The 16,115-nt window shown below is 38.7% G+C and overlaps 2 protein-coding genes across 4 annotated transcripts; one reads left to right on the forward strand and one right to left on the reverse strand.

Annotated features, from left to right (window-relative positions):
• Positions 1–7,791: 7,791 nt before the first annotated feature.
• LOC110857396 (oocyte zinc finger protein XlCOF6) lies at positions 7,792–9,768 on the reverse strand. The gene is made up of 4 exons (XM_022105994.1): positions 9,754–9,768; positions 8,636–9,121; positions 8,476–8,542; positions 7,792–8,366 (listed from the first exon to the last, which is right to left on the reverse strand). Exons 1-4 carry the CDS (start codon positions 9,766–9,768, stop codon positions 7,792–7,794), a joined length of 1,143 nt encoding a protein of 380 aa, XP_021961686.1.
• A 507-nt stretch (positions 9,769–10,275) lies between these two features.
• LOC110857397 (zinc finger protein 726) lies at positions 10,276–12,133 on the forward strand. 3 transcript variants are annotated; one of them, XM_035857599.1, is made up of 4 exons: positions 10,276–10,396; positions 10,653–10,800; positions 10,881–11,288; positions 11,358–12,133. In XM_035857599.1, the coding sequence occupies exons 2-4, from the start codon at positions 10,681–10,683 to the stop codon at positions 11,733–11,735; spliced, it is 906 nt and encodes a 301-aa protein (XP_035713492.1). In that variant the 5' UTR covers positions 10,276–10,396; positions 10,653–10,680; the 3' UTR covers positions 11,736–12,133. The 3 variants fall into 3 exon arrangements, with proteins under 3 accessions (XP_035713492.1, XP_021961687.1, XP_035713493.1); XM_022105995.2 differs by having other exon boundaries at positions 10,289–10,432; positions 11,358–12,119; XM_035857600.1 differs by lacking the exon at positions 10,276–10,396 and adding an exon at positions 10,431–10,544.
• Positions 12,134–16,115: the final 3,982 nt, after the last annotated feature.

Here is a 16,115-nt window from a genome sequence, read left to right on the forward strand (position 1 = left end):
TGTCAAGTAAACCCTTTGATCCTGCATGTAAAATACGGTCACCTTGGGAAACATACTCTTAGAAACCCAGTATTAAACTTGATAATACAAGGCTGTATTCATATACATATGTTTGACTCTGCCAAAATGGTATTGATCAGCAATACCGTGGAGTAAGTAATATGTAGCTCGGTATTAAAATTTAGCCATATTGATGGGAAATTTGTATTTATCGGTATAATGTTAATACAAACCGGTAGTAACTTTAAACACGTTACCTGCGTGACTATACCACATTTCCAACATTTGACAGTGCATACAGTGGGTTCTCAAAAGTATTGGTGGTCCATTTTGCGCTCGGTACCATGTACTATATTTTTGCCAAGGGATAGCCATAGACTAATTCTTCAAGCATTTTTTAAGGCCAAACTAATTGCCTAGAAAATACTTCAAACAGAATTTGAAAATCTGACCCCGTTCGGGGGAAATTGAGAACAGAGTGCAAAAAAATCATAAAAAAATGTTGCAAAAGTATTGGTGGTCCCATATTTTTTTTGATATGCAGGCCACGCACATCTGAATTCTTAGTCTCATCATTCGTATTAGACTTTTTTATGTCGACTATGGTAGAAATTTATTAAAAACGATCGAAATAGGTGAGTTGAGCATCGCTGAGAAAAATTTATTACCAGCATGCATGAAGGATGTTCTGGACCTCAAAATTATGACCTTATGACCTAACCTAAGCTTCGGAAAACTCAGAATGTCTTTAGGAGGTACAAGACAACTGGTACGGTGATCAGCAAAGCAAGACAATACTTTCCAAGGGCCAAAACACAAAACCTAGGAAAAAAATGACCTATTACGGTAACGACAACCGTCTGGACCTTACAAAGGTCTTAGAGGTCACAAAAATAAGTAGCGCATTACACACTGTAAAGATTCAATGCGGTAATAAAGAAACTAAGGTTCCCCACTTTATTTGACGGTATGCACCCAACCCCATCACTGAATCTGGTCCCGATATAGATGATATTAAATTCCGAACATGCTAGGAAGTAAAACATAATGGATTATCTCTATCAATATCACCATTTACTTTCGAGCAGTCTATTCAATGTTGTTTAACTGACTGTTCCTGATGATTCCAATGTCCACTGATTCCAAAAAAATGGATTTTGTCTTTTTCCGATAGCTGGATCTTGTCGCAATCATATTCCCTCATGGTGCATGATTTTTTGCCCATTGATATATTTTAAATACATTCTTTTTCCTATGTATAAATTGAGATATCGGCTTCCTTCAATGAAAATTTGTTTCACGTAGCCTCCCTCACTCATTCAACTATTAAATTTTGTTATCCAGTATGATATGGATTTTTTTTGTGACCACTGAGACCCAAGCCATACGGGTGTCGTTACCATTATGGGTCATTTTTCTACTAATGTGTGATGCGGTGGCCCTTGGACGGTATTGTCTTGCTTTGTTAATCACCGAACCAGTTGTCTTGTACCACCTAAAGACATTCAGAGTTTTCAGAAGGTTAGGTTAGGTCATAAGGTCATAATTTTGAGGTCCAGAACATCCTTCATGCATGCTGGTGATACATTTTTCTCAGCGATGCTCAACCCACCTATTTCGATCGTTTTTAATAAATTTCTACCATAGTGGACATAAAAAAGTCTAATACGAATGATGAGACTAAGAATTCAGATGTGCGTTGCCTGCATATCAAAAAAAATATGGGACCACCAATACTTTTGCAACATTTTTTTATGATTTTTTTGCACTCTTGTTGCACTTTTTGCACTTTTGTTAAAAATAAGCAGGTCATTTTTAGTAATGCATAAAATATGCCTTATGCATCATAATTATGGTTGTACTGGTATTTGGAATGGTATTTGTTATGATTAGTAAGATCCGGAGGATGTTTAAGTATATGAATTCATCATGTATATATAGAGGTTATGTGCAACATAATAAAGTAATTCTCAATTCACAATTCTGAATTCAACACGTTATCAGCACGGAGCTCTCAAGAAAGAGTTTCAGTGAGGAAAGTGAGACGAACAATTAAATAAACCGTTTTACTGATAATTCTGAAAATTATCTTTAAAAGTTTTCACCATGTCAAAAGTGATAAAGATTGACCACAGCAACGTCAAAAAGCTTGAGGGTGCCAGGAACTTCTCGTTATGGAAGTTGACACTTGAAAATATTTTCTGGGCATCGGGAATACAAGAAATAGTTTTCGGGAAGGAAACTAGACCGTCATCCGATCCAGACAAAGAGAAAGCCTGGGACATGAGCAACAGGGCCGGAATGGCCATAATTCTGCAAACTGTTGACGAGAAGTTAACAAGTTACATTTTTTCTTCTACTACAGCTGCAGCAATGTGGACCACTTTGGATCAGACTTTTGGTAAGTCTAATAAGTGGACAAAGCAGGAATTACTGCAAGAGTTTGACAAAGCAAATTTGGGGGAAAAGACACCCACCGAATTGATAAATAATCTGCAATCCATTAGTGGGCAGCTAAATGCAATGGGTTACAAGAGCTTGGATGGAGATGCAATCCTCAGCAAAGTTTTACATGAACTCAGTGGGCCGAGATTTGATAGTCTCGTGGCATCCTGGGATGTAGTTCCTGACGCAGAGAAAACCGTAGAAAACCTAGTTCAAAAATTAAAAATCCATGAATCTCGTGAAGAGATGTGGGATAAAGAAGGACAAAGTGAAAGGGCTTTCTCTGGCAAGAAAAAGGTCAACCCAGTGAATGGGGGTGGCAAGAAACAAGGAACGTGCCATGTTTGTGGTAAAAGGGGCCACTATAAGGCTGACTGCTGGAGCCTTTTGAAGAAAAACGAAAAAGAATCAGGCGAAGAAAAGCAGCCCGTTAAATCGCAGGCAGGGAAATCCTTCATGGTAAAAAGTGGAACTCAAACATCACGAGATGATTTTGTCTGGTTTTGTGATAGTGGTACGAATGTACACGTCACTGGGAGAAGCGATTGGTTTACGTCTTACGAGAAGTTTGATGTACCAAGAAAACTTCAAATTGCTACAAATAAATTTGCTGAATGTCCAGGGGTAGGAGTTGTAACTCTACAAGCACTTATTTTGAAGAAATGGGAAATAATTCAGATCAAAATGTGTTTTATTTACCTGGAGGTAGTAATTTATTCGCAAAAAATTGTGTGCTGAAGAAGGGTTTTTACACTCGCAGCACAAGAGAAGGAACAATTTTCTTCACTTCAGATGGAGAAGAAAGTCTACGAGCCAAATTAAACGACGACAACATGCAAGTGATGCTGTTTAAGCCAGTTGAGAAACTGGACAAAGCTAGCTCGGACGATAGACTTGATCCAGTTAAAAATGCAGTTGAAAGAAAAGCTGTATTTTTAGGCCATAAAGAACAACTCGCAGGGGAGTACATGTGTGATAAGAAAAAGAGTGAAATTGGAGAACAATTTCATAAGCAGTTTGTGCATTCTGTGTCAGCATCGGCTCCAATGAACCCGCAGAGGAAGAGAGAAGAGCCTCAAAAACAGAAGGCAAGTAAGAAGTTTGACTTGAACCTCATGTCGATTATTACAACAATAATTTACATGCTGACTTTGGGATTCGGGGGTTGTCATAAACTTCAAGAGGGGAGTCCAGTAATTTGGAGAAGAAATTGCGAACCAGCAGTGATCGGTCACAACAGTGTCACGGTCAAGATAAACCTTGTATCGCATATGCGAACTTCTTCCGCTGGAAGGACTTTCTGCAAAAGTCGTCATGAAATTAAGGCAGAAATGCGACGAGCATTATGAACTTTTATTTCGAGGAGAACTCGAGAAATTGTGTCAGAAAAAATTTATGGGCCCAATAAGAGTAAGAAGGGTCGTACCTATCGTGGTGGGCTGGATATTCCTTTCTGTAGCTGCTAGTGCAGGGATAGGAATAGGTGGATATGCCATTCATAAAACTGACCAACTTGAAGTTAGTCAGCTTGAAATTGAAAGAACATTGGATGATATGGAACGAAAGGCACAGATTACAAGCGAGGAGTTGATTTTTCTCAAAGGGGAAGTTAAGAAACTCAGTGTGACTGTGAACTCGTTAATAGACGATACCAACTCCTTCAAAGAAAGATCCATTCTGGTTCAGTACATTGTTTCCTACATAATTTCGCGTTTATTAGTAGGAAGGGGAGTAGTACAACACACAAGGACTTTGTGGAGGAAGCATAAGATGGATGATTCATTCTTTGACTTTATGAATATTACACTGCCGTGTGATGCAAACTGTCCTTTGGAATACGGAGAGTTCAAGCGCTGTTCCATGAACGGAGATGGAAATGCACTCACGCTGGAGTTTGCTGTTCCAATTGTAAATACGAACTTGACAATGCTACAAGCTGACGCATTTTTCCTTATGGTGAAAGAGAAAGGCAGGACTTGCACTGCTACATACCATGGGCCAAGGCATGCAATTATATCTCTGGGTGAAGATTGCATTTATTCAGTGGCGTTGGGGCAAAAAGACATGCTCGTACCTTCTGCCAGTTGCATTAGTCAGTCGCGTCATTTTAATGATGTTTACAAAATGACTAAATGCATGGAGAGCAAGGAGGGAGATGAGTCGGATTTCATTCAAGTTAAAACATACAACAATATGTTTCATATATACTGTCCAGGTTTAGAGTTCATGTACGGTTCACAGAGGAATGTGAAGTGTCCAAATCATGTGTTTAAATTGCCCTTGACGGGAACTTTTACTCTGAATAATATCACGTACAAGGGGCAAGCAATCAATTTAGTATATAATGAAAAAGAGGACCCCTTGATGATGGAAAAGCTTGCGTGGCATCTTACACCATCGGTAAAATGGGATGAGTTGAATCGGACCATGGAACTGCTCACACCTTTGGATGAGAATCATTGGTACCGTTTTAATGACACCAACTTTTGGATCATCGTCGCCTTGATCGGTGGAGGATTTGCAATGATTCTGGGTTTGATTTTACACACAAAACTGACATTGTGTTGTAGACAGAATTCTGATAAGGTTAGCGAGGACAAGATCATAAATCGGACGGGAATTCAACTTCGGGATTTAAACAACGACGCGGAGTCTTTGGAAGAGAGCATTCGCGGATAATAATTTAGTTATTTTATGCCTCAAGGAGGGTGTTAAAAATAAGCAGGTCATTTTTAGTAATGCATAAAATATGCCTTATGCATCATAATTATGGTTGTACTGGTATTTGGAATGGTATTTGTTATGATTAGTAAGATCCGGAGGATGTTTAAGTATATGAATTCATCATGTATATATAGAGGTTATGTGCAACATAATAAAGTAATTCTCAATTCACAATTCTGAATTCAACAGTGGACATAAAAAAGTCTAATACGAATGATGAGACTAAGAATTCAGATGTGCGTTGCCTGCATATCAAAAAAAATATGGGACTACCAATACTTTTGCAACATTTTTTTATGATTTTTTTGCACTCTGTTCTCAATTTCCCCCGAACGGGGTCAGATTTTCAAATTCTGTTTGAAGTATTTTCTAGGCAATTAGTTTGGCCTTAAAAAATGCTTGAAGAATTAGTCTATGGCTATCCCTTGGCAAAAATATAGTACATGGTACCGAGCGCAAAATGGACCACCAATACTTTTGAGAACCCACTGTATGTATGTACGTTTTAAGACATTAAATTTGTAAATGTATTTACAAATCCTTAAACTCGAAGTATGTACCCACACACCACCCAGACATCGTTACTTAATCATATTAAGATAAGTACTTACCCATTTACATAGTCTTCGTAACCAGGGCTAAATTTGGAACACCAACTCCTCACCGACGCTATACAAATCCATCCACACCTTTGCATATTCACACATTTACATATGTTTCCGTGAACTAAAATTTCTAAAAATGCCAAACCTTACATCTTTGCACATCTACCAAAAAGTTTTCCTATTTTACTTCAAATATCCGTACTTTTATAACACATCCGCCCGAAGATTCGAAACCCTCCAGTTAAAAGATTTATTATACACATTCTACCTCCCCGAATTCCTAGTCTTCTCCTCCGTCCTTTTAAGCATTGCTGAACTCGTGAGTATTGCATGTTCAGAAAAAATTCACATTTTACAAGTCCTTCTTTATTCATTTGCCCTTATTTTGTCAACTTTCAACATCTCCACGGTCGTCGCAATTTCGATCGTGAAGCGGGAATATGTCGCCTTCTGTAACGACCTACTTCTTCAGGCTGAACTATTGGAGAAAGGTAAGTTGGAGATAACGATCAAATTATGATTTATAATCCTTGGGAAAATTCATGCAGTCCTAGCTTACTTATAAAATTCACAAATTATTCTACAAAACTTACCGATTGGACTAGTTACCAATTTTTGTGTAACTCATTAATTCATTATCTAACAGATTTCGCAAAACGTGTCAAAAAATGGGACAAACTCACCATCATCTTAACCAACTTTGTCCTCGCGTCAGTTACTCTGCCCTTCGTGCACGCTATCTTTGAAGCCTACCTGACCGTGAATGACAAATTTGGTCATCTTCAGTACACCTTTGCGAACTCGATCTGTCCACTAAACACTTATTTCGCCTGTAAAGCCATCACCTTCATAATATTGACGATTTGGCACGCCTTGATTGCCTTTAATGACACCGCCGTCCTGGTTGCATCGGTAATAAATGGCGCCCTAGTTTTGAAAATGTTGATCGATTCGGTCGGTAAGTTAGGCCGAATGGCTCCCAGTCTGCATTCGATCCGGGTGTATCAAAGGTTTTGCATACTGAACAAAAATCTGGAGTCGATCTCCACCACGCTGGCCTTCTTACTGCTCTCGTTAGGGTTTGGATTCACGGTCACGTGCAATTTCGTCACCGTCCGAATGTTTGCCGTTATTCGGATGCCCTTTTATCTCTTTTTCCCCATGGGATCGCTCGTTGCCATGGTTGGAATCGGGATCCTGCTCCCGTACGGGATCGCATGTCATGAGTTGAGCAGGAAATTGTTGGTGGGGTGGAGAAAGACGCTAGGAAGCAAGCGGGGCAGTATGAGATTCGAGGAGAAAATTGGGAAGGGGCTAAGACCGATTGGAATTAAAGTGGGGAGTGGAGAATTTAGTTTGTTCGTGTTGAAAAAATCTACAAAGTCGACGTACTATGTGGCCGTGATGAATACCACAATTGATGCCTTGATGACGAAAATGGATAAATAACTTATCACATCTTTTCAATTCAGAAGGACAAATGGTGACGTTGGAAAGTACCAATGTAAGGGAGTATGGATAAATTTTTAAAGCTATACATTATTTTTAAGGTAGGGACCACGTTCAGACTTTTAAAACTTATGCAAATATTTCACTATGCTAAACCATACATACATTAAATAACATGACCATGAATTATGTTATTCTACGTAAAAAAATTTGAAGTAAATTAGGGTACTCTATAATTTACTTCATATGGAGTCAAAAGTGATCTTAGTTTTGAAAAAAGTAAAATTATTTTTAAGAGTGTATAAATATTTCCATCTTGCAAATTTATGAAGTGAATATTACATATGTCCTTCGCTACTGGTAACCTTCCACTACATGTACATATGTACATACGTTCATCCATACACGTGTTATCCATCAAGTCAATTTAACCAAACTCTCACCAAATTAAAGGCCTATATGCACCTGTAAGATTATCGATTTATTCTTATTTATTTTTTTTTATTTATTTAATTTTGAAGGGAAGTAATAATAATACAGCAAATTAAGCACATGAATAATAATTACTTCATTTAACCCTCCGTCCCCTCGTGTGCGCCTCGTCAATATGACCTTTCACCTTTCCCACGGAATTAAACATTTTGCCACAAACCCCACAACAAAAAGCTCTCTCGGCCGTGTGTTTGCGCATGTGGGACATCAAATCGTACTCCAGCTTTCGAACCTTCTCCCCACAAAAGTAGCAAGTCTGCATGTCTTCCTCGACCTCTGGGACGTGCATCCATTTCACATGCGATACAAGAGCTGATGGCGACTCGGTCGAATGCTTGCACTCGTTACAAACGAACGGTTTTTCGAGGGTGTGGCGACGCAGGTGCGTTTCAAAGTTGGCCTTATAATTTTTCACCACTTTGGGACAAAAGTAGCACAAAAAGGTGCGATCGCCGTGGTTGATGCGGACGTGTTTTCGGAGGAAGGTTCCGTTACGGAAGGTTTTTCCGCACGTGGAACAATCCGAGGGGGCGTGGGGGGTCGTGGAATGAGCCATTCGGATATGAGCACGTCGATCGCTTGGTCGTCTGTACGTTTTGGTGCAAAATTGGCATGAAAACGTGTTTTCTTCTCGGTGCATGTATTGGTGGGCTGTTAAATTTTTGAAGCATATGTATGGTTAAATTTGATACATACTTAAATAAATTAGCCATATAAGATTCACATTTTAATGAACTGCTCGTCCTAAATCCGGCCGCACATGTTCCACAAGAATACGGTTTTTCACCAATGTGAGAAGCAATGTGAGTGTATAACGAGTCCTTTGCCTTTTAAAAAAATTTAAATTGAAATTTTTTGAAAAATGTATCGTTTTAATTTCTTATATGTAATATACCTCTGATCTTAAGTTTCGTATGTACCTTGAATTTCACGGTGCATAGAGTACACAGGAATCTGGCCTCAATAGTTTCGTGGACCCCTTTAACATGTCGGGTTAAGCAGCGCTTGCTAAAAAATCCTTTCGAACACGTGTAACCCCAGAACAGACGAGCCGCCACGTGGACGGCGGCGTGGTGCTGGGTCAACGCACCCTGCGTCGTGTACGCCTTGTCGCAGTTGGGATGACCGCATTTGAAATTCTTTTCTCCTGTGTGCGTCACTTGATGCACTTTTAGCGCGGTTTTTGTCTTGCACGTGACCGTGCATTCTTCAAATCCGCAACTAAATCGTTTTGCGCTTTCGTGGACTCGGTAGACGTGTTCGCGCAGATTATTGCGCGTGTAGAATGACTTCGTACAAGGGGTCACGTTGCACTGGTAGGATTTCGAAGAGTTGGGTTCGTCACAGATGTGGGATCTGATGTGACGATTAGCTCTTCCTTGCGTTGGGAAAGATTTTGGACAATCCTGCAATCCAACACCAAACTCAATTTTTTCGAAATTTTTAGTATTTTTAAAATTTGAAATTTTGAATGAGGATTGTTGTAGTAATCAACAACGCAAATTATGCCTGCGAAATAATCATCAGCAAAATTGAGTTTGATATTGGATAGAAGAAAGCAACTATCTGGGAGTGTAATGGTGAAAGAAATTTCAAAATCCGAGTAAAATTGGATTTTTGGCGTGGATTTAAGTGAGTGAAAACTGGAGTGAAAGCGTTTTTTGGGCATTTTTGAGTGGGTGTGGCGGGCGCAAATGTGGCCATGGAGTCAAACCACTTCAGGGTTTTAGTAGACTCATAGGACCCTATCACATATCCAAAGGGCATCAAGATCTGTTATTATCAACCTCGCAAGCTCCCCTCCTAAGTTGGGCATTTACATACTTATATGTACATATGTATATATGTGCGATAGTTATTAATAATTCGGTCGATGCGCAATTGCGTGAGATTTCTGAGAAACACGTTACACGAAGGTTAAGTAGATACATATATATAAATACATATATATAAGTACATATTTACATATATTTGGGTTTAAATATGTATTTACTATGGGCCATAAGTTAGATAATAAAATAACTATGTAAATATGTACCGTTTCATAGTACATTATGTGTCAAATTGTTCCCTTTTTTCTCAACATTTAGCCGAGATTGTGGTTGTTGGGGTAGCTTCTTTATTTTCAGAAAGGGTTTTATTTTTCCCGCTCTTCCCTTGGACTTAGGATATCGCGGATTAAAAAATAATTTCTTTGTCCAGCTTTTCAGAGTCCTTTCTGGAACTTGTTACCATCTTACCACTTTTTAGCACATTTTACTCTGGTGAAAATTTACAACACTGCATGTACTTAGTAAGTACAAGCAGTGTTTTACGGGGGTAAGTACTACTTACCCACGTAAATTCAATATGTAATTCAAATACATGCATTATGAATAAGTCAAGATAGCACGAAATGTTAACCTCGGGATTGACTCTTCCATTGGGCTGCGAAAATCCTCCCACTTCATATTTGTCGCATGATTTACGTATTCTTGATCCCCAAGGGTGAAGGTTAGTATGTAGTTATTTTTATCCAGGAATTTTTCAAGTAGTCACTCGTTGTCGTGGTCAAAAAATGCGACCCTTTCTGTATACACCAAACGCACCAACATTAACCTTACATGTTCACTGACTTCTAACCAAAATCTTCATACATAAGTACATAAGTAATGTTAACCCAAATACCTACACAACAAACGGTAAGAGACGAAATTGAGAATATTGCGATTAGCTCGGTAAGAGAAACAACATATTTGTAGTACTAATTTTATTTGTCGTTATGTATGACGAACATTATACTCGCAAAAAAGTTCTCGAAATGTGTTTCATGTTATTGAATCCAAAAATGTGAGAATTGTTCGCAAAAAATTGTGGAAATAGTGTGTGAATATAATCAAAATTATTCTTACAGATGCAAAACTAAATTTGTGTACGCACATTTTTTTGCGAATATAGGTAAATAAATCTACAATCCGGAATCCACATGGATCTAAAACCAGGAAAGAAATGGGGAAGTCCAAAGTGCTCAAAAACCTTTGAAACCTATAACGGATTAACGAGACACAGCGTCTGTCACGATTCCGATGCGAAAGTCAAATGCGAGGTAAGCGTATAAAAATACATAAATTTACAAAAGTGAACTCAATTTTATCATTAAGATTTTGCCATATCTTCTTTGCCCAGATTTGTAGCGTAATTTGCAAAAACAGACCCACCTTATCTTCCCACAAATGGAGATTCCACAGCAATCGAAAACGACCAAGTTGTCACATTTGTCACGGCGTGTTTTCGAGTTCGATCAGCTTACGGAATCACATTGAAATCATGCACAGCAAGAAAGAACGGCCCCGTTTACCATGTACGTTCCCTGGCTGTGGAAAAACCTATCTAACCAAGGGAAATGTTGTTAGGCACGTACAAATTGAACATACCCAAAACTCGGTCAGATTTCCGTGCACACTATGCGGAAAGGAATTCAAAAGGAGGAATGAGCTTGAGCAACACATTCCCACCCACACGACGGAGAAGCCGCACAAATGTGCCACTTGTGGGAGGAGTTTCGCCCACAAGGGGACCTTGACAAGTCACGAGGTTAGTAAGCAAATTTGTGGGAAAAACTAGGTGAAAAATTATAAATGCATGTGCATAATAATTTTACAGATGACGCATTTGGAAAAATCTACCCGACCCGTGTTACAGTGTCACGTGTGTCCGCAGACCTTCTTAAGTAGATCTGCTCTACAATCGCACATCCGAGTAGAGCATGAAAATCAGAGGAATTATCCGTGCGCATTGTGCAACAAGAGATACTCCAAGCCTTCTTACTTGAAGCGTCACGTGGTGGCGAGACATGCTGCGAATAAAGAGTTGATCCATTCCTGCGACAAATGCGAGTACAGAACCCACGCAAAAGCCAATTTGGCATATCATAGATTGCATCACAATGCAGCGAGATATGGATGTTACTTCTGTGGGAAGAAATTCTTCACTTCTAACCAATTAGTCCCACATTGTCGAGTGCATACGCTAGAAAAGTAAAAATACTTATGTATTAACACATGATGGACATATGTATCAACTAGAAAATAAGCCCGTCTTCGCCGGGCCATTAAAAACATACTATCAGTGCGAATGATTGTTTGTGATGGCAGAAAAAGTAAATACAGATAACTTATTTAGTATATAGGTGCCATGCATAATACCGAAGTTGAGTCGCATAATACTCAGTTGAGAATCATTTTAAAGGTTCACTTGATAAAATTATTGATTTGGCGTCAATTAAAGACGGTAATAGTAATGGCTTAGATAGGGTGTAAACTGTTGAAACATGCCGTACGTTCCCCCAGACTCCGTTTATCTGTTGAAAGTGTTCTAAATTTTTCCAAGGTTAAATAAAATAATTCCCTTAATTATTTCAAAAAAGTTTTTGACATTCATATTTTTTAGTCCAAGTTGTTATTCCCCGAATTAAACAAATTTAACTGGACAGTCCAGTCAAATTAAATGTCCCGTTCTTTATGTTTTTGCATCATAGGCCAAAGTTGCCTACGTACGTGAGCTTTATAATTAATTTTACTGCTTTTATCTGTCCCTAATTTAATTGTCTAACTGAAATTTAACCAAAACCTAAATGTAGGACTTAAACATTTTTTAAAAACCATTTTTACAGATTTAAAAGATAGACATATGTATCATTTATATGCGACAGACGTATGCATTTACATTTAAGTAAGTATATGCAAATTATTTGATACTCGAATTACTACAGAGGGTGTTTACAGATTTTGTGGAAAGACAATTTTATGGGTAAACTGCGAACCCTTTATCCGTTTTGGCGCCTAATTTCGAACACGCAATCCCCAAGATCACGGTCACACATGTCCCAAGTTTCAAATTTCTATCTTCAAAAATGAGCGCAAAAAGTGACCTCAAAGTGGAGGAATCGGTGAAAGGGGTTTCCAAACAACAGACATTTTTTATCTCTTCCATTGAAAAAGCGTTGTTCTAAGCATCCAAAAAACCCAAAAAATTCCATCGGACTGGTGTCAGGTTACTTAATGTGTACCCCGGAAAAGGATATCGAGGTCATTCCGGGGTTTGCCTTTAAATCTTGGGCGTCCGGTTGGGTAAATACGGTCGTATATGAAAATGTCGCGTCGTGATGGATGCAAACCTTGTCAGGCTCCCCAAATTGCTTCTTTGAAATTTTGACCTCCAACAACTTATGTAAAACACTGTCCATAAAGTACTTCAAGTTTATTTTTGCATTAGACCCAACAGGTATCAATGTTCGCACTCCACGGTCCGTCATTGCACCTGCCACCAGGAATCAGTCAGACAACTTTTCCTTCTTTTCAGACCCATGCTTTGAAATCTGCTTTCGATCGGTTTTGCAGCAAATTATTTTTGTCCTGTTGAAGTTTTGAAGGCAGCAGAGTGTCCCGTCCAATGTGACGACAAATTCGGAATTTTTATTCCCAACATGACCTTCAAACAGCCTCCGGCTGTTGGTTTTTTTGTTTACCATATGGGTAAATTTAAGTGCGCGGACTTTCGCCTTCCTTTGCAAGGCTTTTTTAAAATTGTGCTATAAAATACGATTAACGTGTCCAGGAGACACCTGGGATTGCATTGTAACCTGTCTTTTGGTTGCAGGATTCTGATTGACATCGTGGCGATCAATGTTCTTCAGGGTGGCAGAATTCATCGTTTTGAGGGGTATGCATTTCGTCGCATACGTTGGTCGGATGAAACTAGTTACTGGCGTTTTCTTACAAAATTGATACACTTATATGTGGGGACACGATAAGATGGGTTCCAAATTTTTGGATTATCGTTTGGGCACTTTTCGTGGCCAAATTAGCTTCGGAAACCGCTCTTACGGTTCGCCCACTTTCGGGTAACTTTTAGGGGCCATCTTTGAAGATGGAAATTTGAAACTTTGGGCAGGTGTGGTCGTGACCTTCGAGATTGTGTGTGCCAAATTTGGTGCAAATTGGATTACGCGTTCAAAAGTAATAGATGTAATTGTCTTTCCACAAAATCTGTAAACATCCTGTAATTTGGCCCACTTTAAAAAAAACATGAAAACAGCGGAGTCGACCTTTATTAAGGAACATAAGTTGTTCTTAAATATTTATAAGCATTTGTGATTCTACTGGACAAAATATGTTTTACATTGTGGAAAATATATTATAACACAAGTAAGAAAATTAATTTTATATCTTACAGTTGTTTTTCTCGTTATATTTGTGCTTGAAAAAATACGTGTAAGTGAACATCACACATCGTAATCTAATCATATTAAGATAAGTACTTACCCATTACATAATCATCATAATCCAGACTAAATTAGGAACACGGATTCTTCACAGGTGCTAAATGAATCCAAACGTTTACAAAGTACATTTTTCCGTGAACTGAAATTTCCAAAAATGTCAAACTTTACGTCTTTACACATTTACCAAAAAGTTTTCCAATTCTATTTCAAATTTCCATATGTTTATAACTCTTCCACTGGAAGATTCCAAACCTACCATTTAAAGGATTTATTATACACTTTCTACCTCCCCGAATTCCTTGTCTTCGCCTCTATACTTTTAATCATTGCTGAACTCATGAATCTTGCATATTCCGACAAAATCCCCATTTTACAAGTCGTTCTTTATGTTTGTGCCCTACTTTTGTCAACCTTCAACATTTCGCTGGCCGTCGCAATTTCGATCGTGAAGCGGGAATATGTCGCCTTCTGTAACGACCTACATCGTCAGGCTGAACTATTGGAGAAAGGTTAGTTTGGGTTGGATGACGATAAATTTGTGATTTACAGTCAGCAAAAAGAGTGAATATACATGGTTCGGAAGCTTGATGCATTATCATTTATTTAGATATATAGCAGAGTGCAGAAAACAACAATAAAATTGTTTTTGAAACCAAAGTTCTAAATGATTATGAGCTACGTGTCGCAACCATGTATTCACTTTTTTTGCGGAGTGTATATATACTGAGGTAATTCACACACTCCTTTCTAACATTGTAAAATCCATCAATTGTGTAAACTTAAAAAGTTTGACAAAATTTTACGAATACATATATCTAAGGAAAATTAGCTATTTTTTACACAACTTTCAGATATTTCATAAGTTCTAAATAACTGCGTGAATTACCTCGTTAATTCATTATTTCATACCTAGATTTTGCAAAACATGCCAAAAAATGGGACAAACTCACCATCATCTTAACCAACTTTGCCCTCTCGTCTGTAACTCTACCTTTTGTGTACGCCGTCTTTGAAGCATATTTGATCGTGAATGACAAATTTGGTCAACTTCAGTACACCTTTGCGAATTCTATTTGTCCACTAAACACTTATTTTGCCTGTAAAGCCATCACCTTCATAATACTGACCGTTTGGAACGCCTTGATTTCCTTTAACGACACTGCCATCCTGGTCGGATCCGTAATTCATGGCGCCCTGGTTCTAAACGTGATGATCGATTCGGTAGGCAGATTAGGCCGAATGTCACCCGGCCTGCATTCGATCCGGTTGTATCAAAGGTTTTGCATATTGAACAAAAATCTGGAGTCGATTTCCACCACGCTGGCCGTCTTACTGCTCTCGTTAGGGTTTGGATTCACGGTCACGTGCAATTTCGTCACGATCCGAATGTTTGGCGTTATTCGGATGCCATTTTATCTCTTCTTCCCGACGGGATCGCTCGTTGCCATGGTTGGAATTGGAATACTGTTTCCGTACGGGATCGCATGTCATGAGCTGAGCAGGAAATTGTTGGCGGGGTGGAGGAGGACGCTAGGAAGTAAACGGGGCAGTATGAGATTCGAGGAGAAAATGGGGAAGGTTCTAAGACCGATTGGAATAAAGGTGGTGAGCGGGGAATTTAGTTTGTTCGTGTTGAAGAAGTCGACAAAATCGCGGTACTACGTGGCCGTAGGAAATACCACGATGGATGCCTTGATGGCGTAGCTTATCAAACCAATCGCCAATTGAGAAGGACAGATGTCGACGCCAGAAGGCACCAATTTATAAAAAAAAATATTAATAAGTGTTTAACACTATTATTTACTGTAGACTGTAGGCACTAACCATTCAATTTTAAAGCTTATGTAAATATTAGACGCCACTGGCTATGTCAATTGCCCTCAAATTATAATTACGGGGGACTTTGAGACGGGTAGTGGCGTAGTTTCTAAGAATTCTCAACTTCTGTAAAAGTTCAACTGTGTGTGAATGGAGAGTAGTTGCGTGATTTGACAGGTTGTGAATGAAAATCGGAAACTTTAGTCTAAAATTAACACTTAATTTTCAGATTGAAATACCGTAGACAGTAACATATGTAAACATATGTACGTAGTTATGTTTTTGATCAAATGAAACATGTCAAAATAATGAAACGTGAC

This window comes from Folsomia candida, unplaced genomic scaffold (genome assembly GCF_002217175.1).
Source record: "Folsomia candida strain VU population unplaced genomic scaffold, ASM221717v1 Fcan01_Sc018, whole genome shotgun sequence".
Classification (NCBI taxonomy): Eukaryota; Metazoa; Arthropoda; class Collembola; order Entomobryomorpha; family Isotomidae; genus Folsomia; species Folsomia candida.

Excerpts from the sequence above, each read along its gene's own strand:
- LOC110857396 (XM_022105994.1), bottom strand. Across the intron at positions 8,543-8,635 it reads TATGCACCGTGAAATTCAAG|GCAAAGGACTCGTTATACAC; the intron begins GTACATACGAAA and ends TTTTTTTAAAAG. Across the intron at positions 8,367-8,475 it reads ACCGTATTCTTGTGGAACAT|CCCACCAATACATGCACCGA; the intron begins GTGCGGCCGGAT and ends AAAATTTAACAG.
- LOC110857397 (XM_035857599.1), top strand. The coding sequence starts at position 10,681 with ATGGATCTAAAACCAGGAAAGAAATGGGGAAGTCCAAAGTGCTCAAAA. Across the intron at positions 10,801-10,880 it reads ATGCGAAAGTCAAATGCGAG|ATTTGTAGCGTAATTTGCAA; the intron begins GTAAGCGTATAA and ends TTCTTTGCCCAG. Across the intron at positions 11,289-11,357 it reads GGACCTTGACAAGTCACGAG|ATGACGCATTTGGAAAAATC; the intron begins GTTAGTAAGCAA and ends ATAATTTTACAG.